At 41.7% G+C, this 24,004-nt stretch overlaps 1 protein-coding gene across 1 annotated transcript in view; it reads left to right on the plus strand.

Annotated features, from left to right (window-relative positions):
* LOC117360298 (connector enhancer of kinase suppressor of ras 2-like) overlaps nt 1-24,004 on the plus strand; it is a 719,694-nt gene that overhangs the window by 270,662 nt on the left and 425,028 nt on the right. Inside the window, exon 3 of the mRNA XM_033943988.1 lies at nt 19,643-19,845. Coding sequence (XP_033799879.1) covers nt 19,643-19,845 — 203 coding nt within the window. The remainder of the gene's footprint in view (nt 1-19,642; nt 19,846-24,004) is intronic.

Consider the following 24,004-nt stretch of genomic DNA (forward strand, 5'->3'; position numbering starts at 1 on the left):
AGGAGACAAATGCCAGACCAGAGGAAAAGAAAGGAGAGGAGTTGCCAGAGCATGGCATGGAGGGAGAGAGAGGATAGAAGAGAGATGCCAGGGCATGGGATGAGGGAAGGAAATAGAGATGCCAGACCATGGGGTGGAAGGAAGGAAAGGAGAAGAGATATATGCCAGAGCATAGGGGAGGGTGGAGGCAGAAAAATGGAGAGGGGGTGAAGCTGAAATGAATCATGTACAATGGAGAGAAGGGGCACAGGATATACAGTTTGTTGAAGGGATATAGAAAGAGGGAAGATGCCATATGGAAGAGAGCGAGGGCAGACACTGGATGGAAAGGGCAGAGGGGGTGGACAGTGGATGAAAGGGGCAGAGAGAGGGTGGACAGTAGATGGAACGGGTAGAGAGAGAGAGGGCAGAGGCTGGGTGAAAGGGGCAAAGAGAGAGCGCAGATGTTGCATGGAAGGGAGAGAGGATAAACACTGCATAGAAAAGAGTGAAGAGAAGATGATTAAAGCAGAAACGACAAAAGGTAGAAAGAAAATTTTTGTTGCTTTTTGTAGAATCAAGTAGTATTGTAACTGTATTGATAAAAATTTATAAATAGGAAATGGAAATAAGGCAATTTTTTGGGACTAAATCCCTTTCCTCAGGTCAGGACAGGATACCATAACAGCAGTATACTGTACAGTACTGAAGAAAGATTTAGCTTCTGAAAGCTAATTGAAAAATGGATTAGTCCAATAAAATGGTATTTTCTTATTTCTCATTATTTGTTTTATTTCTATTTGTTAATTTGTAAAGTGGTGATTATTTTGTATCAGTTTTTTCAAATTTACTACTACTACTACTATTTGCATCTACTGTCTTCATATTTTGCACAGTATTAGGGGACATGTGTCACTGTTTCTGTAGTGTTGCATTGTATGCAACTGGTGGTTCAATCTCTAATCCTAGGCTTAATAGACTACTGCAACATTCTATATCTCCCCTGCCCAACAACAAAGATAAAACAACTCCAAACAATACAAAACACAGCCCTAAGACTTATCTAGAAACATAGAAACATAGAAATAGACGGCAGATAAGGGTCACGGCCCATCTAGTCTGCCCACCTCAATGACCCTCCCCTACCTTTCTCTGTGAATAGATCACATGTGTCTATCCCATTTGGCCTTAAAATCAGGCACGTTTCTGGTCTCAATAACCTGAAGTGGAAGACTATTCCAGCGATCAACCACCCTTTCAGTGAAAAAGAATTTCCTGGTGTCCCCGTGCAGTTTCCCGCCCCTGATTTTCCACGGATGCCCCCTTGTTGCCGCGGGACCCTTGAAAAAGAAGATATCTTCTTCCACCTCGATGCGGCCCGTGAGATACTTGAATGTCTCGATCATGTCACCCCTCTCTCTGCGTTCCTCGAGTGAGTACAGCTGCAACTTATCCAGCCGTTCCTCATATGGGAGATCCTTGAGTCCCGAGACCATCCGGGTGGCCATTCTCTGGACTGACTCCAGTCTCAGCACATCCTTACGGTAATACGGCCTCCAGAATTGTTCACAGTATTCCAGGTGGGGCCTCACCATGGATCTATACAATGGCATAATGACTTCAGGCTTTAGGCTGACGAAACTTCTGCGTATGCAACCTATGATTTGCCTTGCCTTGGATGAAGCTTGCTCCACTTGATTGGCAGTCTTCATGTTCTCACTGACGATCACCCCTAAGTCTCGTTCTGCTTCAGTTCTTGTTGGGATCTCGCCATTAAGGGTGTAAGTCTTGCATGGATTTTGGCTGCCCAGGTGCATGACTGCATTTTTTGGCATTGAAGCTCAGTTGCCAGGACCTAGACCAGCGCTCCAGTAGGAGTAGGTCGTGCATCATGTTGTCGGACATTGAATTTATGTCTGTTGTGCTTTTGCCCACTATATTGCTTAGTTTGGCGTCATTGGCGAATAATGTTATTTTACCTCGCAGCCCTTCTGCCAAGTCTCTTATAAAGATGTTGAATAGGATCGGGCCCAGGACCAAGCCCTGCGGCACTCCACTGATTACCTCCGTCATTTCGGAGGGGGTGCCATTCACCACTACCCTCTGAAGCCTACCTCCAAGCCAGTTCCCAACCCATTTCGTCAATGTGTCGCCCAATCCTATAGAACTCATCTTGCTCAGCCACCTGCGGTGTGGTACTCTCTCAAATGCTTTACTGAAGTCCAGGTATACGATGTCCAGGGACTCCCCAACATCCATCTTCCTTGTCACCCATTCAAAGAAGCTGATCAGGTACGACCACATCACGGAGGCCTACCACGACTCACACTGGCTCCCAATACAAGCCAGAATACACTTCAAATTCCTTTGCCTACTTTTCAAAGCCATAAACAAAAACAGCCCTTCCTACTGGAACAATCGACTAACTCATTCCACCTCATTCAGACACAGGAGAACCCACACAATCTTTGCACACCCGCCAACCAAAAAGGTCAAATGAAAAAAAATATATGACAGCCTTCTGGCCACTAGAGCAGCAAAACTAGACCGACAACTCACCAATCTGCTGACTTCAACCACAGACTACAAAACTTTCAAAAAAGAAACAAAAACCTTACTCTTCAAAAAACACATAAAACCAATTTAACTCTACCAACAAAGTTCCAAATACCACTGACTTTACCAATCTTCTCCTTGGCAAATTAGAAAATGTTCCTATATAAACTTAGGTATTAAGATCATAACAATTCTTATGTAATCCGCCTTGAACCGCAAGGTAAAGGCGGAATAGAAGTCACTAATGTAATGTAATGTAATGTATGCAGTCTTGCTTCTTAGGGTTTCATTTTTATATATTAGTACTGTTAATTTGTGGTCCCGTATTTGCTTAGGGGTTATCTGTGTTCGGGTAGGAATGAATGTTTAGAAACATATAGTGTGCTTTGTGTAGTTTAATTTTGTGGTTAACCATTATGTAAGAACATAAGAATTGCCGCTGCTGGGTTGGACCAATGGTCCATCCTGCCCAGCAGTCCGCTCATGCGGCAGCCCCAAGGTCAAGACTAGTGCTCCAAATGAGTCCAGTCTCACCAGTTTAGCATGAACTTGTCCAACTTTGTCTTGAAACCCTGGAGGGTGTTTTCCCCTATAACAGACTCCGGAAGAGCATTCCAGTTTTCTACCACTCTTTGGGTGAAGAAGAATTTCCTTATGTTTGTACGGAATCTATCCCCTTTCAACTTTAGAGAGTGTCCTCTCATTCTCCCTACCTTGTATATATGAAAAATGAATGGAAAAAGTTGTATTACAATTAGTACTATTATAGGAGCGGGGTACAGGACAGAAATTGGACGGGATCTGGGGTGGAGCTTTCAGGCCTTCCCTCCAAACAAAAAAGCGTTTTGCTGCCTATGGTGTTCATGATAGTATCATTGTTTTTCAGTACCCTAGGTCTGTGGTCGTTGAACAGGACCCCTGAGGAAGGCAGCGTTCTGCCGAAACACAGCCCGTGTAGGGACTAACACTCATGATTATATCACAGAATACAAAGAGAAATTGTTGTACCATTTCTGACATAGACTCAGTGATATCCAAGTTGTTTTTATTTGACATTTTGAGAATAATAAACATTTGCATCCGAAGAAACCTGAGTGTCCAGGAACTTTTTGTTTCACCCTTGTGTTTCATCTCAATTTTTGTGGAACACTGGTCCCTTTTCCCCTTTGGTTGTTTTTTTATACAGTACCAAGTCTCTGTCAAGGCACAATGATGTAAGATAAAATCAGAATGTTAGTTGCTTTGAACAATGTATAATATAGCACACTGGTTCATGCTCTAAAGATAATATTGTAGTGATTATAATGCAGTTCCTACAAGAGCTGACAGTGGGTCATCTTTGTGACCCATGATCCATGTGACCCATCACGCCTTTGACCAATAACCCGTGGTACATTTTCCTGGCTCCAGATAGCACATGACTTCATATGATCTATCCTGTGCAGGAAGGAGTCAAATATTTATATTTGCTTTATTAATCCTGATTTTGTTGGTAGTGGATTGAATGTTAATTTATACTAACAGATGGCAGGTTTATCAGAGAGCTCAGTGGTTATGGTTACAGATAGGGTTACCATATGGCTCCAGAAAAAGGAGGACGGATTAAGACATCCAAGTTTTACTTCCATTGCTTTCAGTGGAAGTAAAACCCGGATGTTTCAATCCGTGCTCCTTTTTCTGGAGCCATATGGTAATCCTAGGTATAGAGACAGGCTCATCTTTTTACCCTTAATGGGATTCTCATTTGGAGGATTAATGCTTGGCTTGGCAGGCTGCTTCATGTGAGAAAATTATATCCTGTCTTTGGGCATAGCTAGGGAGACTGCAAGGGGAGTGGCCACTCTCCCAAATGGATTTTATGTACAAATGGTACCTATGTGGTTTTTAGAAATATTACAGTTTGGTTGTTTTGTTTTGTTTTTTTATTTGGGGGGGGGGGGGGTTAATGGTGCCTATTTTACAAAAGTCTGCTTCCCTTCATGTCAAAATCTGGGTATGCCCCTGATTCCGCCTATGGTTATTTTGTGAACTCCAGTGTCTGGAACTCTATCAATTTTTCTATACCACCTGAAGTAAATAGAGAAGCAACAGGTTAACCCCACAAAGGAAGCTGAGGAGATGAGGGGGTGTCTGTTTGGTAAAAGAGAGTGTCAGCTCATGAGAATAGGGACTCAGGCCAACGTGGGACATTCTGGCCCATATTCTATATATGTCACCTAAAAAATTGATGCTGACTAGTGAGGCGCTAAGCATGATTCTATAAAACTTACGTGCACCTTATAGAATCATGCTTAGCATCGGTATATGCTGGTATGCACCATAACTTTTAGGTGCACCCATTTTAAGCCAAGGAAAACTTGGCCTCAATGCTTGCACCAAAGTTGGGCGCACATCAGTACATAGGTGAAAAAAAGTACACTCAACTCAAAACCATGTTCATGATCTGCCCCTAACCATGCGCCCTTTTAAATAAGTGCACTGGACATGCAAGAGTGGGCAGGAGTGGTGCTTAAATGGCAGCTTCAGCAGTGAAGCCGATGCTATTCTGTAACTATACAATACAATCTTTATTTGTATACCGCCAATACCTCCATGAAGTTCACAGCAGTTTACATGAGTAATTATGGTGACACAAATTAAAAGCAAGTATAGCCATGGGGGGGGGGGGGAAGGGAGGGGTAGAGAGACACCAAAAGAAAGAACCCCTATGAAGTCTTCTGATAACCAGAATAGTGAGAAGGTACATCAAAACAGACAAGGACCACAATAGTTTTGTCCTTGGGAAAGAGCCTTTATTCAATCAATTCACAAGTAGATGGCACAAGGATCAGACTCAACAGACACCAAAGTGCTTCTCCTTTGTTGATTACCACTTACAATATTGCATGGTAGCCAATGAGAATCAATGTCATTCTTGGACCCTTTGACTCCTGATTCAGGCATTATTGCTGAAACACAGCCGTGTCGAGTCTGATCCTTGTGCCATCTACTTGTGTATCTCACTGTGAGTGTTGGTTAGTTTAGTTAGTATATGCTGTAACGATACTTCTTGAAAGAAAGTTTATTTCACATTTTGTCATTTATCATTTGACGGATACATCAGGAATATTTGGACTCCTGATGCAGGCTTTGTAGCCAAAACACGGTCTATGTCGGGTCCGTTTCAATCCTACACTGGCATAGTCTTCTATTAAAGGTTACTCTTCAGATTGATCACTTGGTCTTCTCTGCTGTTCTTTTATTTGCTTTCACTTTGTACAGCATTTTTTCTCCTGTTTTGCTACGATGAAGAAATGGACCATAGATAACCCCATTTTCTGTTTTGATGGTTTCAATTAGAGATTGTGAACTATTCTTTCCATTTTTTTCAATAATAAAATCAGAAAACATTGGGCTCTTTTTATTAAGGTGTGCTAGCGTTTTTAGCGCACGCCCAAAATTACCGCACGCTAAACCACACAGTATACTTCTAGAATAATGCCAGCTCAATGCTGGAGTTAAGGTCTAGCGTGCGTGGAAATTTAGCACGCGCTATTCTGCGTGTTAAGGCCCTAATGCAGCTTAGTAAAAGGAGCCCATTTTTGTCTTGCATTTTGTGTAATTACAAATTAAGTGCATTGGGAACGTATATACACCTTCATTAAAACTGATCATAATGCAGTTTTGATTGTCAGAGTGGATAACCTGTTCTCCAAGTTGAAAGAAAGGAAGAATAAAGGAGGAATGAAAGAATAGTAAAAGACAGATTGCATCTTGGCTGGAATATCAATAGTTCAACCTTTAAGCTTAATTGTTGTTAATTGCTTATTGCAAAACATTTGGTATAAAGTGATATGTTATTGGTGACTTTCATTACCACAGCTGGCTGCAGGCTGAGAGGTGTGACCTGCTTGTTTTATCTTTCACACGAGCTGTTTTCCAAAATTCATCCATCGGATATTTAGCATAATGGAATTTACTTGTAAATTCTGACAATACAAATGATTTATTTATGACGGAAAAATGACTTCCAGTGATCTTGGTGCATTGTTGAAATGTAACTGTTAATTGGAGAATGACATGGGGACAAATTTGACCCCGTCCCCATGGGACTCTCTCTATCCCCGTCCTGTCCCTTCGAGTTTTGTCCCTGTCCTATCCCTGTAAACTCTGTCCTCATCTGCACAAGCCTTAAACACCGTTGATCATGAAAAAAACTATTGAACAACTGAGTAGACATAAGGGTAATTCTAGTGATTTTACTTTAAATGCCATGAATTGATTAATCTGCTTGATGCTCCATGCTAGGGACTATGAGTATCAGTGTTCCTTCATCAATTATACTGCAACTTCTCTTTTCATCCTCTCATATTGATCTCACAGTGCTGTGAAATGTAGTATAAAGATAGACGTACTAGCAGTCTGGATGATCAAATGGCTGGACATAGAAGTAGATGATTTTTTTAAAAAAAATTTGGGGACATATTTTTCCGAGAATGAACTTTGGACGCTGCCGACATTGCTCTCAAAAGAACTGCTTATTGAAACACTTATATTAAAAGCTAATTATTGTCAATAAATATTTATTTGTTTCATATTTATAAGGACTTTACAGGTGAAACTCATTGGACCATGTTGATTAGAGTGATTTTCCACCGTGTCTCTTCACTAGTCCCGTTTTTAAATTTTTTTTTCAAAATGTGTTTAAAATGCTTAAACAAATTTGCCTGTTTGTAGCCACGTAATCAATACAGTGTAGCAAAGTAGCTTGTTAAGATGTTAGTAGCAAAAGTAATAAAGTAGCCTGTAAAACTTAGGGGTCCTTTTACAAAGGCGCGAAAGCGGTTTAATGCACGGAATACCGTGCGTTAAACCACCTGCTGCGCTAGGACCTAATGCCTCCATTGACGAGGCGTTAGGATTTTAGTCTGCGGCGGGGGTTAGTACGTGATGAAATGTCCGACGCGCTAACCCCCGTAGCGTGCCTTGATAAAAGGAGCCCCTAGGGGTCCTTTTACAAAGCTGCACTAGCGGTTTTATTGCATGCATCGGATTAGCATGCGCTATAGTGTGCGCTAGCCAGAAATCTACCGCCTGCTCAAAAGGAGGTGGTAGCGGCTAGCGTGTGCGGCAATCTAAACATAGAAACATAGAAACATAGAAGATGACAGCAGAAAAGGGCTACAGCCCATCAAGTCTGCCCACTCTGCTTACCAACCCCCTGTCTATGCCCTAATGACCCAATTTCCTTATCTTGATCCTTGTAGGGATCCCACATGGGTATCCCATTTATTCTTAAAGTCTGGCACGCTGTCTGCCTCTATCACTTGCACTGGAAGCTTGTTCCAATGATCAACCACTCTCTCTGTGAAGAAATACTTTCTGGTGTCGCCATGAAATTTTCCGCCCCTGAGTTTGAGCGGGTGCACTCTTGCGGCCGAGGGTCCCTTGAGAAAGAAAATATCATCTTCCACTTCGACACGTCCCATGAGGTACTTAAATGTTTCGATCATGTCTCCCCTCTCCCTACGTTCCTCGAGAGTGTAGAGCTGCAATTTGTTCAGTCTCTCTTTGTACAAGAGACCCTTGAGCCCCGAGATCATCCTGGTGGCCGTCCGCTGAACCGATTCAATTCTGCGCACATCTTTACTGTAATGTGGCCTCCAGAATTGCACACAGTACTCCAGATGAGGTCTCACCATGGCCCTGTACAACGGCATTATGACTTCAGGCTTTCGGCTGACGAAACTTCTTTTGATACAACCCAATATCTGCCTTGCCTTAGATGAAGCCTTCTCCACTTGATTGGCAGTTTTCATGTCTGCACTAATGATTACTCCTAAATCTCGTTCTGCTGAAGTCCTAGTTAAAGTTTCTCCGTTCAAGAAGTACGTCTTGCATGGATTTCCGCTTCTGAGGTGCATGACCTTACATTTCTTAGCATTGAAGCCTAGCTGAAAGGTGAGGACCAACTTTCCAATGTAAGCAGGTCCTGCGCCATATAATTCTATAAACTGCATTCACTTACTATATTACATAGTTTGGCGTCATCGGCGAATAGTGTTATTTTACCTTGAAGCCCCTGAGTCAGATCCCCTATGAATATGTTGAAAAGGAGTGGACCCAGGACCGAGCCCTGCGGCACTCCACTGGTCACCTCCGATGTTTTAGAGAGGGTACCATTAACCACCACTCTCTGAAGTCTGCCACTCAGCCAATCATTGACCCATGCAGTTAGTGTCTCTCCTAACCCCATCGATTCCATCTTGCTTAGCAGCCTGCAGTGTGGGACACTGTCAAAAGCTTTCCTGAAGTCCAGGTACACGACGTCCAAAGACTCTCCCAAGTCCAACTTTCTTGTTACCCAGTCAAAGAAGCTGATGAGATTGGATTGGCAGGACCTACCCTTGGTGAATCCATGCTGACTGGGATCCCGAAGATTCCCTTCATTCAAGATCGTGTCCAATTTGCTTTTAATTAGTGTTTCCATGAGTTTGCACACTATTGATGTGAGACTCACCGGTCTATAATTCGCAGCCTCTGCCCTGCAACCCTTTTTATGCAGAGGAACGACATTAGCTAATTTCCAGTCCAGGGGAACTTTCCCCTTACTTAGGGAGAGATTGAATAGCTTAGCCAACGGTTTCGCCAGGACATCGCTCAATTCTCTGAGCACTCTTGGGTGCAAATGGTCTGGTCCCATAGCTTTGTTCACCTTGAGTCTTGCCAGTTCACTGTAAACTTCACCTGGTGTGAACTCAAAATTCTGAAACGGGTCTTCTGTGCTTTGTATTGCCTTCAACTGTGGACCGTGTCTAGCATGCGCTATTCCGCGCGTTAAGGCCCTAGCTTGGCTTTGTAAAAGGAGTCCTTAGCTGTAGTCACGTCGGGGAGAGAATGTAACTGCCGACGATCAAGCCTATGAACTGCAATATACTGAAACAGGGGAGTGCGCCTTGAAACAGTCATTCTGGCGAAACATGATCGTGTCTGCAGTTACATTCTCTCCCCGACGCGACAACAGCTAAGTTTAAAAATGGGACTAGTGAAGAGACACGGTGGAAAATCACTCTAATCGACATGGTCCAATGAGTGTCACCTCTGAAGTCCTTATAAATATGGAACAAATGAATATTTATTGACAATAATTAATGCCTTTAATGTAAGTGTTTCAATAAGCAATTCTTTTGAGAGCAATGTCAACCAGGTATGAACATTTAGACCAAAGGATACTGATTTGTGCAAATTTTTTCACAACAGGATCTTTCTACTCTAAAGTACGCAAAAACTTTTTATCAGTTTTTGCCAGCTTTGAGGTATTTTTTTACTATTTTAGCATGTAAATTTTGTTTTCAGCAAAAATTTTGCTCTTTAATATATTAGCCTCTAAATTGGAAAGCATTCCTGAAGCTGTGCTACTCAAAAGTTTTCACTGCTAGTAGGGTCAGCTGATACCATTTTGGAATAGAGCAAGGTCAATGCAAGAATGACTGGGAATGCACTTACTCCTCAAGACCCTCTGGATGGCTTCCTTTTTTAAATTAAAATATATATGTATATAAAAATATAAATATATATATATATATATATATATATTTATATACATATATATTTTAATTGGGTAAGGCATCAAGATCCATCATGTACCTTTACTTTTGATTTTTCATTTTGTCTTTATTTCATTTGGCATAAGCAAAGCCAAATAAAGCAAATGAGAAAAAGATTTATAGAAAAGAAATGAAAAAAAAAAAGATATTTTAAAAATTCACTCTATGTCCTGAAAAGTCATTCCATTAATGTAATTAAATGCTACAGAGGGATATTCATATTTGCCTTTTAAAAATAAAGACTCACTAATGAAACAGTTAGTTTCAGTTGGGAGCATAATTTAAAAAGGAAGCTTCAATGTCTAAATTAATTTATTCTGCACTTGTTTAATATTTCTTTGGGGACTACACCATCATTATTATAATTAGTATGAAATATTGACAGAGTATGGCCCAGTTCCATGGATAATATCAATAGAATTCTTAATCTAATACATTTTAATATTCAACAAACAAACCCCAAATGAATTATTTTTTTTCCATCAGTATTTTAAAGTAAAGTTTCTTAGCTGCTTGCTGCACATTGTGCCTCTCTAGAATTAGCTCAGGGGTCTCAAAGTCCCTCCTTGAAGGCCACAATCCAGTTGGGTTTTCAGGATTTCCCCAATGAATATGCATGAGATCTATGTGCCTGCACTGATTTCAATGCATATTCATTGGGGAAATCCTGAAAACCTGTCTGGATTGCGGCCCTCAAGGAGGGACTTTGAGATCCCTGGATTAGCTGCTAGGTGCTTTGTACAGTGAAATAATGTACATACAGTACTTAAAAAATGCATTCAACTAATGTACTCTTTAGAGTGCCATGAGAATGGAGGAAAAGAGATGAACAGTCCAGAAGGCAATGGACATCAAGGAAGAAAAGGTGAACAGAGATGTGTATGGGAGCTGTGGGATGGCTGAAATAGGTTGGACAGGGCTAGCCTGGGTTTGGCCTTGGGAAGAGGGATTGGAATGAGAGTACTAGGTTCAGAGAGAGGGAAATACCTCCCAGTGAATGGTTACCAGATGACAGCTTGTTTAGAATATTGAGCAGACAAGATTACAATTTTTAATTTGTGAGGAACATAAGGAAAAAGCCCTGAAATGTAAGTCAGAGTTTTGAATCATATACAATCAGACAGAACGTTGTTTATTAGAGATGTGTGAATTTGGCATAAAAGTCAACCAGGTGAATGTTAGGGGTTATTGAAGTTATCTACATTTCCTGATTTTACTTTCCTAGATTGGCTGTGAATTTAACTCCTGTCTTGATCTCACAGGTGTTAAATTTTGTACATGCTTACTACCTCAAGAATTCTCCCCTGCTGGTTCAGACCAAAAGGGTCTCTGGAAGGGGAATTTCAGATCATATCGGTAACTATTTTAGTAGTCTACTTTATGTGAAAATGAATGAAACTCATCCTAGTTTTCCAAAATAGGCTTGTAATTTTTAAATTGGAAATGGTGTTGTTTGGTGCCTTAAGTATCATGATCCCCTACAGCTTAATGTGCATTTACTCTCAAATTCTATAAAGTCCCCCATGGGAGTGACCTAAGGGATCTGGCCAATCGGAGTCTTAGGCTACCCCCAGCCATCCCAGAATATACTGGGTGAGAGGCATAATATTCCGATTGGCCCAGGTGTCTAAGACCCCTCCTATGGCAGCAGGAGAGAATGGAAATCTCTCCCGCTGCAAGGGGGGGGGGGGGGGTGCTGGGTGGCACTGGGAGAGAGTTTATTTCAAGTTTCAAGTTTATTTATAATTTGGTATACCGACCATCACAGGTACCTGGCCTGTTTACAATATTAAAAATCTTAAATACCTTAAAAAAATAAAATAAAAATAGGGCAGGTTGGGGGCCAAGATAAGTTTTTGGGTTTTTTTTCTTTTCTTTTTGCATTTTTTCTGCGCATGTGCCCACCGCAATCACCAGCGATGGGCACATGCAAATTTAGCGAGTCTTCGCTATTTTCTGCCAACATCATTTACATGAGCGTTTTTGGAGAATGACTCGGTTTTTTTATTCGCTACCAGAATGTTTTTTTTATTTGCTACCAGAATGGCTATGATAGCAGCCAATCATTTTTTAAAGCGTTTTTTTTTTTTTTTAAGAATCTAGGCCTCAGCCCTAGTTGTGAACCTGACTAATCCTGCTGTCTATAGACATTAATTGCTACAGGTCAGCCTCATTGTTTTGTTCCATCAAATTCAAAATCCCTTCAAGTGTAGCTCAGAAGATGAAATGCTCTCCTTGCCTTTGTGCTCTACCATTCTGAATTCCCTTTGTGTTGACTAGAAAGCTAAGTGTAAAAACAGCTGTTTCTAGGATGCTTATTTCCATCCAGAGTCTTCATATCATTCTGATTTCCTGTCTTCTGAATTGATGGGGTGTTTCATATTTGTTTGTGGTTTTTTCTCTTTAGAAATAATCCTGATTCATGGTTGTAGAAGAGCAAAAAATGATTTGTAAGTGAATTTGCTTTCCCCTTTTTTTTATTCTGTTTTCGTGACACATACACAAGAGGAAAAATCTTTGCAGTTTTTCATAAGAAGATCTTTGTTTTTGTTTCTGACACAAAAAATGTGTATGTATGTGATTTGCTTCCCAGTTGTCTATCTGCAGTGCTGACAAAATGATCTGTATCGACAAAGGCCCTCCCTCTTTTTGTTGATTACATCTGTTGACCTATTATGTACAGTATCTCTGGGAGTTGAGCTATAGTACGTTTCTCACATAATTAATGAGGTTAAAATATTAGTTGCGTGCCAGATGTACAGTGAGCTTGTCAGCACTTTGGGATTTTCTGAGTGAAATATGGCTTTGCTGGTCTTGCTCACTTATAGAACAAGGAGCATTTCATTTTCCTGTTTGATAATGTCCACTCTTGAGGGGAGTCTGGTAAGCAGAGAGGAGTCCTTTGTTCGCAGAAGTTGCATACAGAAATTGTGAAGAATTAAGACATGAGTAAAGGGCAGTACCCATTGGCATCTCTCAGTAATAATAGGTGAATACCTGGAGTAAAAAGACATTAAAAATTAAGAATGTGTTTACATTACATTGTGCTTTTCTGATCTAAGCTACCCCTATCAAATTAGGGGAAATTCTAGCAAACTGGCAATGTCTGTATAAGAAGGTGCCAATATGGATGATAGGAATATACTGTACATTTGTAATGCATATTCATTAACACATCTTAGGCTGAGCTTTATCAAGCTGTGCTAGAAGTTTTTAGTCCGTGCCAGGGCGGTAAATGCTCTGACAGACATAGAATTCTATCCTCTTTACTTCCATTGTGTTCAATAGAAGTAAAACCCGGGTGTCTCAATCCATCCTCTTTTTCTCTGGAGCCATATGGTAACCCTAAGCATGGGCTACTGTTAAGAGGTGTTATTTTGCCACGAACTCATACATAAGCTGAATTGGGTATGGAATCTGAGATGTTATTGGAACTCTACGAAACTATGGAATACTTTACCACAATATATAAGAGAGGAAAATAATTTGAGTCGTTTTAAAAATAACATAAGAACATAAGCATCGCCTCTGCAGAGTCAGACCATAGGTCCATCGTGCCCAGCAGTCCGCTCCCGCGGCAGCCCCCCAGGTCAATGATCTGTAAGTGATCCTTTACTAAGACATTTTATCCTGTATAGTACCCCTCTAATTATACCCTTCAATCCCCTTTTCCTTCAGGAACTCATCCAATCCCTTTTTGAAACCCAAAATCGTACTCTGCTCTACCTCCTCTGGAAGCACATTCCAGGTATCCACCACCCTCTGAGTGAAGAAGAACTTCCTAGCATTTGTTCTGAATCTGTCTCCCTTCAATTTTTTTGAGTGCCCTCTTGTTCTTGTTGCCCCTGCCAGTCTGAAGAATCTGTCCCTCTTTACCTTCTCTTTACCCTTCATGATCTTGTAAGTTTCTATCATGTCCCCTCTAAGTCTTCGCTTTTCCAGAGAAAAGAGCCCCAGCTCCTCCAGCCTTTCAGCATATGAAAGGTTTTCAATGCCCTTTATCATTCTTGTTGCTCCTCTCTGGACCCTTTCGAGTATCACGTACTGCAACCAGTACTGAACACAGTATTCCAGATGCGGGCGCACCATCGCCCGATATAGTAGCAGGATAACCTCTTTGGTTCTGGTAGTGATTCCCTTTTTGATAATGCCCATCATTCTGTTCACCTTCTTTGAGGCCGCTGTGCATTGTGTCTCCGGCTTCATTGTTTTGCCCACCAAAACCCCCAAGTCCTTTTCTAGGTTGCTTACCCCCAATACCATCCCTCCCATCGTGTAGTTGTACATCGGGTTTCCTTTCCCTATGTGCAAGACTTTACATTTCTCTACATTGAAGCTCATTTGCCATTTATTTGCCCATTCACTCAGTTTGTTCAGGTCCCTTTGTAATTCTTTACATTCCTCAACAGTTCTAACCCTACTGGAGAGTTTTGTGTCGTCCGCGAATTGTATAACTTCGCACTTCGTCCCTACTTCCAGGTCATTTATGAATATATTGAACAGCAGTGGTCCCAGCACTGACCCCTGTGGGACACTACTCGTGACTCTTTTCCAGTCAGAGTAGTGTCCCTTTACTCTTACCCTCTGTTTCCTGTCCGCCAGCCAATTTCTGATCCATCTGAGCACGTCCCCTTCCACCCCATGGTTCCACAGTTTCTTTAATAGGCGCTCGTGGGGTACCTTGTCAAAGGCTTTTTGCAAGTCCAGATATATGATGTCTATGGGGGTCACCTTTGTCCAATTGTTTGTTTATCCCCTCAAAGAAGTGCAGTAGGTTCGTTTGGCAAGATCTTCCTTTACAGAAACTGAGTTTTCTTTTTAAAGATGCTTATGACCTTTAAACTAAATTCAAAGTTAATCTTAGCTGTTTCTTACTTTTTACTTCCCCTTCCCCAACGTTTCTTTCCTTTTATGGTTCTCTTCTCTATTCTAAAATTATTGAATTGTAGTTCTTCCCTTTTTTTTTTTTTTTTTACCTTGTGTATCCATTAGTCTGTAAGTCTGTTGGTCTAACCCATTATTTTAATATGTAAATATTATATTTAACTGTATGTTTATATTTTTTACCAAAGTTGTATCTCGCTTAGTAAATTTAAATAAGCAATTTATCAAATCAAAAATAAACTTGAAACTTGATGAAGTTTTATTTTGATGGGGGATTTGCTGAAGAAACTTTCAGTTGTAGGTATTCTGAAATGTGTGAGGTAGATTGAACAACCCTTCCCAATACTGCTGTGTTACTCTCTCTAAATGCTGGATTGTCTTTTTGTCCATGTTTTTACAATAAGTCTGAGCTCAGTTGTGCCTCTGTTCTTTTCATTTGATAGCTTCTTTCTTCTCCTTTGGATTTCTAGTCATTCAGAACCAGGGCTGGGATCCTGATACCATGAACCCTCATTTGCAACTGCATGAAGATTTTAACCCTCTTTTATACTCTCTGCATGTCTAGTATGGTCATTGCAGGGGCAATCTTGGGCCAGGTGCCACACAGCAGGTTTCTTTCAGGGATCCTGCAATCAAGGACCCTAGGGGCTCCTTTTATGAAGCCGTGTTAGCGGTTTAATGTGCGTAATGGTGTGCGCTAATTTGCTGGCCACGCTAGCCGCTACCGCCTCCTCTTGAGCAGGCGGTAATTTTTCGGCTAGCGCAGGAACCCTAAATCTAGCCACTAGATGCAGCTCTTAAGCCAGTGGTCTCCAATATGCGGCCCCTGTCTTAACAGTAGCACACATTGATGAATTCCCCCCATAGTCTGTTACAAAATCACAAGAGAAATTCACAAAATCACAAGACAATTTGCTACGCTGGTAAACAACAGGCAGACACAGGTATCTCATTAATGATATTTGCTGATGTTGACAAGCCATAATTAAGAGAATTTAAATTCTGTATATCCTATTTGTGTTATAGAATCAACATTTTGGCCTGGATTCTCTAACCAGCGCCGTTATCAGTGGCTGTCTTAAAAGTGGTCACTGATCACATGTCAATCACTGGTTAGAGAATTGTGCCTTCGGCAAAGGTAGGCACCGGAAATGTAGGTCACGGTTTTCAAGGCCTACATTTCCAGCACCTACCTGTGATGTGAATCACATCTATGTAGGCGCTATAAGGAGCTAATGCCACTTCCAGCATTAGCCATGCCTACAGTAGCACTAGGCGCTGTAAAGCACCTAAGGAGGCGCAATTACAGCACCAATTTTTTTAGGTGCTGGTAGGCGCGTTGAAAATCAGTTTAAAACATTGCTTAAATGACATTTTTCACTGAGCTTGGTTGCCTAAAAGTGCCTGAAAAACCGAAGCCATTTAGAGAATCCAGGGTTCATGTTTAATGTTTAATGATCACTTGATATAGTAACTGCAAACAATCTAAGTGTGTGACTCATGTGACTCATTTATGGAATTTGTTACTGCTGACAATGCAAAATAAAGTGAGTTTTTAAAAAATATCCTTGAAGTGTTGTAGAATCAATATTAGTATTAATTTTTAATGTTTAATACTCAGTCTGAACAAGAAGGTCAAGGCAGTTTACAAAATTAGTAGTATGTGTAAGCTTGAAATCTTTTGGTATTCAAAATGTGACCCTTTATGTGAAAATGGTTGGAGACCCATGTCTTATGCAATGACTGACTTCCTCCTCTCAGGATCGACATAACCATAGATTTGCTCTGACATTTCAAAAGTATTCAGTAATTTTTGAATGCTGTTTAGTAAAACATGTATGTAGCATTGATTGATTTGGTTTTATCCCAAAATAAAATTTAATCTTGGCTCGTAGTCTATAGAAAAGATGAACATTTGATTAAGGGATGTAATTATCAAGGGTAAATCTGATTCAGATTATGTTTAACAAGCAAAAGACGAAAGATGTCATCATTAGAGTAGAATTTAATATTTATTTATTTAGAATCCCTTTTACAAAGCCATTGTAGCAATTCCCATGTGGTAAATGTGATGCAGCCCATGCAGTTCCTATGGGCTGTATCGCATTTGCCACATCAGGATTTGTTACTGTGGCTTTCTAAAAGGAACCCTTAGTTATCAAGCTTGCCAGAAGGGATGGAATTAGGGCCTGATTCTCTAAATGCATGTCCCAATTGCAGGCGCCAGTAGGCATCCTACTGCCATTTGGCAGCCAATCAGGATGCACTTTTTTTTTTTTTTAATGTACAAGGAAAGATGCTTACATTGTAGGCATCTGTAGCACATCTATGGAGATGTGTAGGGACACTTAATAATGCCCAAGACAGGGTATGGGCATGCTTAAGTGTCCCTACACATCTCCGTAGGTGTAAGACAAATGCCTTAAATGTAGGCCTGCAAAATGTTCAACAATGTAGATGCAATTCTGTAAAGAATGCCGATGCATGACTGACACATGACCGGCGATTGTCGGTGGCCACCAATATCAGAGTCCTTTACAGAATCAGGCCCTTAGGCCTGGATTCTGTATAGGAAACCCGGTCTCAGAAGCTGATGGGCATCCTATACAGAATCGAGCCTAAGCCCACCTAAAAAAACAGTTCTCTAACCAACATCCATATTACAGATGCCTGCTAGAGAATCGGAATGCTTCTGAGCTTATCGTGCAAGGAATCTCCCTGCAGCGATAAGTTTAGCGGCAACCCATCCCCACCCCCAGTGAAGACTACCAGCAGGAGGGATTCCCAATCCCTCCTGCCAGAATCCCCCACCCTCCATAGATTATCTAGCCCGGATCCCCCTCCACCCCACCCTGGACCCCCCCCACCCCCACTAGAACCCCTCCTAACCCTACCCAGACCACCCTCCGAAACCACTCTAATCTTTTTCAATGGCCGGCTGGGTCCTCTTTCTGGCTGGCCAGCAGGCCCGCCTCCAATTGAATGGTGGGCCTGCCCCTTCTCGATGCATTATGGCATGCACCAGGAAGGAGCCTAAGGCCTTATTGGCCTAGGAGTCTAAGGCTCCACCCATAGGAGGGGCCTTAGACACCTCGGCCAACCGGAATCTTAGGTTGGCCCATGTCCCTAAGGCCCCTTCTATGGATGGGTCCTTAGACGCCTGGGCCAATCAGGCTGCAGGCACCTCCCTGGTGCATCCCACAATATACCGGGAAAAGGCAGGCCTGCCATTCACACAAAGGCAGCCTACCGGCCGGCAGGAGAGAAAACCCATCTGGCTGGTCATTGAAAAAGGTTATAGGGGAGTTGGGGGGTCAGGGTGGGGCTAGGAGGGGTTCTAGAGGGGTGGGGGGAAGGGGGTCCAGGCTGGATGTTCTATGTGGGGGTAAGAGGTTCCAGCAGGAGGGATTCAGCATCCCTCTTGGTGATCTACGAGGGGGGGGGGTAGATCTGGCAGGAAGGAATCGGCATCCCTCCTGCCGGTGATCTACAGGAGGGGTGCTGTGTAGGAAGGACTGGACATCCCTCCTGCCGTGATCGTTGGGGTAGGATGGGTAGCCGCAGATGTTAAACTTATCGCAGCAGGGAGATCCCTTGCCACGATAAGCTCAGCGGCTGCATCTACTTACAATGTAGGCCAGCATTTTGCTGGCCCACATTGTACGTGTCGTCTACTGGCCTAGGTAGACATATAAGGCCACCTAGGTCTGCCTAAGGCTACTTCTGGACCAAACCATGCCCACACCTAGCCTTAGGCGAGCTTAGGTGGGCTTGTGCACCTCCCTAGGCTCCCGGAGGCGCCTCCAATGTTGGCGGCCTGACTTGAGAGTTTAAAAAAAACAACAAAAAAATGTGCGGCCCGATTGGCTGGTTAGACAGCGGTAGGACGTCTACCGCCGCCTACAATTGGAATGCCGTTTATAGAATCCGGACCTTAGTGTCTAGGATAAGAGTTCTTAGGTCACACCCAGCCAGTCAGGTTTTCAGGATACCTGTAATGAATAAGCATGAGATACATCTGCATGCACCACCTCCATTAGAAGCAAATCTATCCTCTGTATATCATTGTGAGACCTATGGAGTGAGCCACAACAGTTGAGCTCAATATCGAGCAGAGCTTTCCAAACTGTGGGTTGGGACCCCAAATGGTCAGAAAGTTTGCTCACAACTTAGGTGGGTGCTCCATAGGTGCATCATTATGCTGCACCTTCAAGAATGTCACACAATTTTATTTAGCCATAATCATGGGGTCACAACTACAAAAAGATTGGAAAGCACTGATAGAAAGGTTTTTGATCTCAAACTTCAGAAATTAAGAATCCAAGTAAATTACATCTGAAGATTAATTTTATCTGCGTAAATTGAGTATTATTTGCAAAAATTAAAATACAGTTGAGGGGCTGTGATGCCAAAGTACGCATACGAGCATTTCTAATAATCTGGTGCCATTTGCCTGTGATTTTTTAAAGCTGTAATTATAAAACCAGGGATTTCTCATTTGAATTTTGATCTTGTAGTTATTTGCATTTTGTACATGAAAAACCTCAGGATTTATTTGAATTTATTTTCTCCAGCATAAATCACAGTGATGTAATAGTAAAGTCCTCATCAATTTCTTTCCTTTGATTGTATTTCAGAATTATGGGCTGGAGACCGAAAACCTGAGAACGCTTTCTCACAAGCTGAATGCTTCAGCCAAAAATCTTCAGAATTTTATAACGGGTAGACGGAGGAGTGGCCATTACGATGGCAGAGCCTCCCGACGACTGCCAAATGATTTTCTTACCTCTGTCGTTGACCTGATTGGTGCTGCCAAGAACTTACTAGCCTGGCTGGACCGGTAAGCCAGAAAATATTCTTTGTAGTAACAGGTTAATGTAGTTTTCCTTCTCTGATTTTTCATAGAGGTGATTAAAGTATACTAGAAAAATAAATCATCAAGAGGCCCTTTCACCAAACAACGCTAAAAAGTTATCTGCATTAGTTTCAATGTAGATCTTTTACATTTTTCTATTTTCTGATAATGGCCACTCATTAATTTTCACATTAGCATGGAGCCATTAGTATGTGAACCTTTACTGCCACCTATTTAATAGGCAGTAAAGGTTCATATGCTAATCGTGCGCTAACCAACACATGGCAATGCTCAGACACTAAAGGCTCCTTTTACAAAGGTGCGCTAGTGTTTTTAGCACACGCACAAGATTTAGCAGAAAAATTACCGCCTGCTTAAAAGGAGGCGGTAGCGGCTAGCACGTGGTAAAACCGCTAGCACACCTTTGTAAAAGGAGCCCTAACTGATTCGCATAGCCATGTCCACTCTACGCCCTAAAAAATGCATACAAATTCCAAAAGTACCATTGGATACCTGAACACGCCCCACTATAGTGCATTTTAACCTATGGTAAACATACTTTAATGTTTACCTCAGCTTAGTAAAAGGACCCTTAAATAGTTGTAACATGAGTTAGCTGAAAATAGACAATGATATTTTGTGATGGGTTACTGTGGCATATTTTAAAGGTTTACAATACCATGAGATATTTTCATTTGTGGATACACATTTTTAAATCAATGCATCATAACTATCATAGTATGCACTGTTCCAAAATGAAAACTAACTCTTGCTACCTCCCAATGCTGAAGTGGAAAAACAAAGCAAAAAAACATAGCTATTGGAAGTATAACACCCCCCTCCCCCAACCCACACACAACTTGTTATATAGTGGACTGAGTGGGTAGCTGCCTAGTCACTGCTCATGATGGTGGGATGAAGGGGACAAAAAGAATTTCCTCCCCTTTTATATAAGCGCAGAAGAGGTTTTTTAGCGCCGGCTGGCGTGCTTAATGTTCTGCCCTGCTCAGATGTAAAAAAAGGGGGGGGGGGGATTCATTTGTTGAGGACCAAGGCTAGGATCAGGATTGTCCTGAGAGGCTGGACAAGATTAGCATCAGACTTGTAATCCTTTGAAAATAAAGTGGTCCACGCCATATTTTATCTTGAACCAAACAACTTTACTAGCACTTTCAGCTGATGAAGCAAACCCCTAACAATCTAATACATGTGGCCATCTATTTACACCATTCTCCTTCTTCTCTCCAGCACAAAAATGCTTTTAAGAGATGTTACATTAATGTTCCTTTAGTTACAGATGTTACAGTTCTGTATTGTAGTACCTTGATGGGAAACACAGTCAGTTTGATGATATTCCCAGTAGTCAGATGTAAATGATCTGCTACCTGCTTTTAGATTAGTTGAAGCATTGAAAGAAAATCCCCATCTGCCTTGGATATAACTACGGTAGTCCCTTGGCTGCTAAAGGGCTGTAGCCTGGGTGCAAATTCACTGCTTAAATAAATATCCTTCTCCTTCACTTGGATTTCTCTGGGGTGCTGTGGTTCAGTGCTAGGCAGCAATTTTGTTGGTTCTGGTTCCAGGAACTCCTGAAACCTTCTTCCAAAGTACCTTTGTTTGCCTTCCCATGGGGGCATAGGCAAGCTGATTCTCAGAAACTGCAAAAACAGTGGCAGGCTTGGCAGGAAAATAAAAATAGGGACTCTCCCTATGAGATGTAAGGTCAGAGGCAAGAGAGTAGCAAAGACAATTTTAGTGGGCAAAACAGGAACTTAAATTACTTTAGAGTGTTCACTTCTGGCACCAGGAATATCCCTCAAGAATAAACCCCTCCTTCACTTCCATAGGCTTCCAAAGACTTCCACAAGCTTCTAGAAGATTCTGGTGCCAGAAGGTCTGACCTTCCAAGCAGAAAACACTCAGGAAAAACAACAGGTTAAAAGTTCACAAAAAGGCAACTCAGTAGCTCTAGGATTGCTTAAAAAAAAAAATGGAAACAAGATGGTCCCAGTGTACTTGTGTGCCTAGGAGCCCTCAAAGAATGAATCCTGTCCTGCTTGTCAATAAACTTTCCTATGTCCCTCTTTGGTTCTATAATGCTTGCTTCCTTTTTTTAATCCTGTTGTATCCATGCCCCTACCTGTATTAAGCAGGTAATAAAGGATTTATACCACACTGGCTGTTTTAATGCATGTTAGTTAGCCATTAGCCCAGGTGTGCACTAACTTTTAACATGGTAAAACCCACACTATCTGCTTTAGTAAACATGCCCTTATGTGATCTATTCTAAAGCTGTATCCTTGCTTTTTGCAAATGGAATTTGGTGATTAAACTTACTGGTTTGTACAAGGTAGTTCATAGCTTATGGTCAAAATCAAAACAAAGAGCCAATGTCCTAACTCCCCAGGGAACTGTAATAACTCTTTACATTGATCACTGCACTAATAACCTGTTTAGGACCTTTAATAGATTCTAGTTTCTACTACTTGTATAAAAATTGAGCTTGGGCTAGTGTAGATGGAGCCTGCATTTTTGGTAGCGTAATTACTGTCATTTCACACTTTGCTATTACAAAGATCAGTGAGAACAGAAGGCCATTAGGAATAAATGTAGTGTCAGTGCCATAATTTGATAATCAATATTCTTACCGGAGTTGTGATGTATGGCTTTAAAGCACAGGTGTAAGAGGATTTGAGTTTCTTCTTTAGCCTTGATAGCAGGTCTATTCGTCTGTGCCTTCATTTTCTCAGCAGTAACTATGTGATTAGAAAAATTATTGCTTTTTTGAGAGTCTCATTCTACCATGTACAGTGCAGGCCACTAAAAAGTCAGATTGCCATGAAAATCTGTAGAGAAATATGTAGGGCTTCTGTGTTTTATTTTCCTGTTTATTTTCCGTCTAATTAGAGTGTTTTCAGGGTATAAAAAAATTGGTGTTATCAGTATTTTTGCACTACAGGTAATGTGGCTGAGGCTAACAATGTCTAGGGATAGTATATTCCATTGTATAGGGCCTAGAGAATGGAACAGTCTCCCTGCCTACATTCATCGGCAACAAAATATACAGAACTTTAAAAGATTGCTGAAACGGCATATTTTTTACCAGATGAAGTACAGGGTATGAGACTGTGTTATTGATGAGGAGGAGATGATGACAGTAAGGTGCTGGTCGCCTATGTATTTTATTGTTTGGATCTTTTGCTCTGTTTAGTGGGTGTATTTATTGTTGATCTTGTATTTTTGTATGTAAGTTTGAAACCCACCCTGGGTAAGGGCGAGATATAAATAAATAAACCAAACCAAATATGTAAATCTGTCATTTAGGAATCATCATTGCTGAAAAGGCACAAAAGCCGAGTGGACGACTCAAAGATAAGTTAGGAGAGATTAGGAGAGGGGTGAGAAAGTACTAAGAGGAAGTGATGTTTATCTGGGGTTTATCCAACAAACACCTATTTCATTCTTTCATTCATGGAGCTATCTATTTATTTATTTGCATTCATATTTTATCAGTGTTTATCAGTTAAAATCTAAAATCAGAATATATTAGCGGTCCATAGAAATCAACATTTGCTATAGACACCCCAGAAACTCCCCCTGCTCATTTCAGCCACTCGGTCTAACACATTTTATATTAAGTTCTCCAATCAAAAGAGGAGGCAGAGTTTGACGATAATTGCTTACCAACTTTTTTAAATATTGGGTTCTTTGGGGCAAATTCTATAAACGGCATCCCGATTGTAGGCAGCGGTAGACATCCTACTGCTGTCTAGCCTGCCTATCGGGGACGCACGTTTTTTAAAAAAAAAACCATCCCAGGGCAGGCTGCCTACATTGTAGGCATCTTCGCGAGCCTAGGGAGGCATGTAGGGCCACTTAAGCTCGCCCAAGGCTAGGCGGGGGCGTGGTTTTGACCAGAAGTGGCTTTAGGCGAGCTTAGGTGGCCTTAGGCATCTTCCTAGGGTTGCGATAGGCGCCTGAAATGTAGGCCACCCCCAACATCCCCCCAGCAGGAGTGATGCCCACTCATTCCTGCTGGAACACCCCCCCCCCCCCGAGACATCCCCCGGCAGGAGGGATTGCCCAGTCCTTCCTACCAGAATCCCCCTCCCAAAGATCATCGGTAGGAGAGATGCCCAGTCCC

This window comes from Geotrypetes seraphini, chromosome 5, assembly GCF_902459505.1.
Source record: "Geotrypetes seraphini chromosome 5, aGeoSer1.1, whole genome shotgun sequence".
NCBI classification, from domain to species: Eukaryota; Metazoa; Chordata; class Amphibia; order Gymnophiona; family Dermophiidae; genus Geotrypetes; species Geotrypetes seraphini.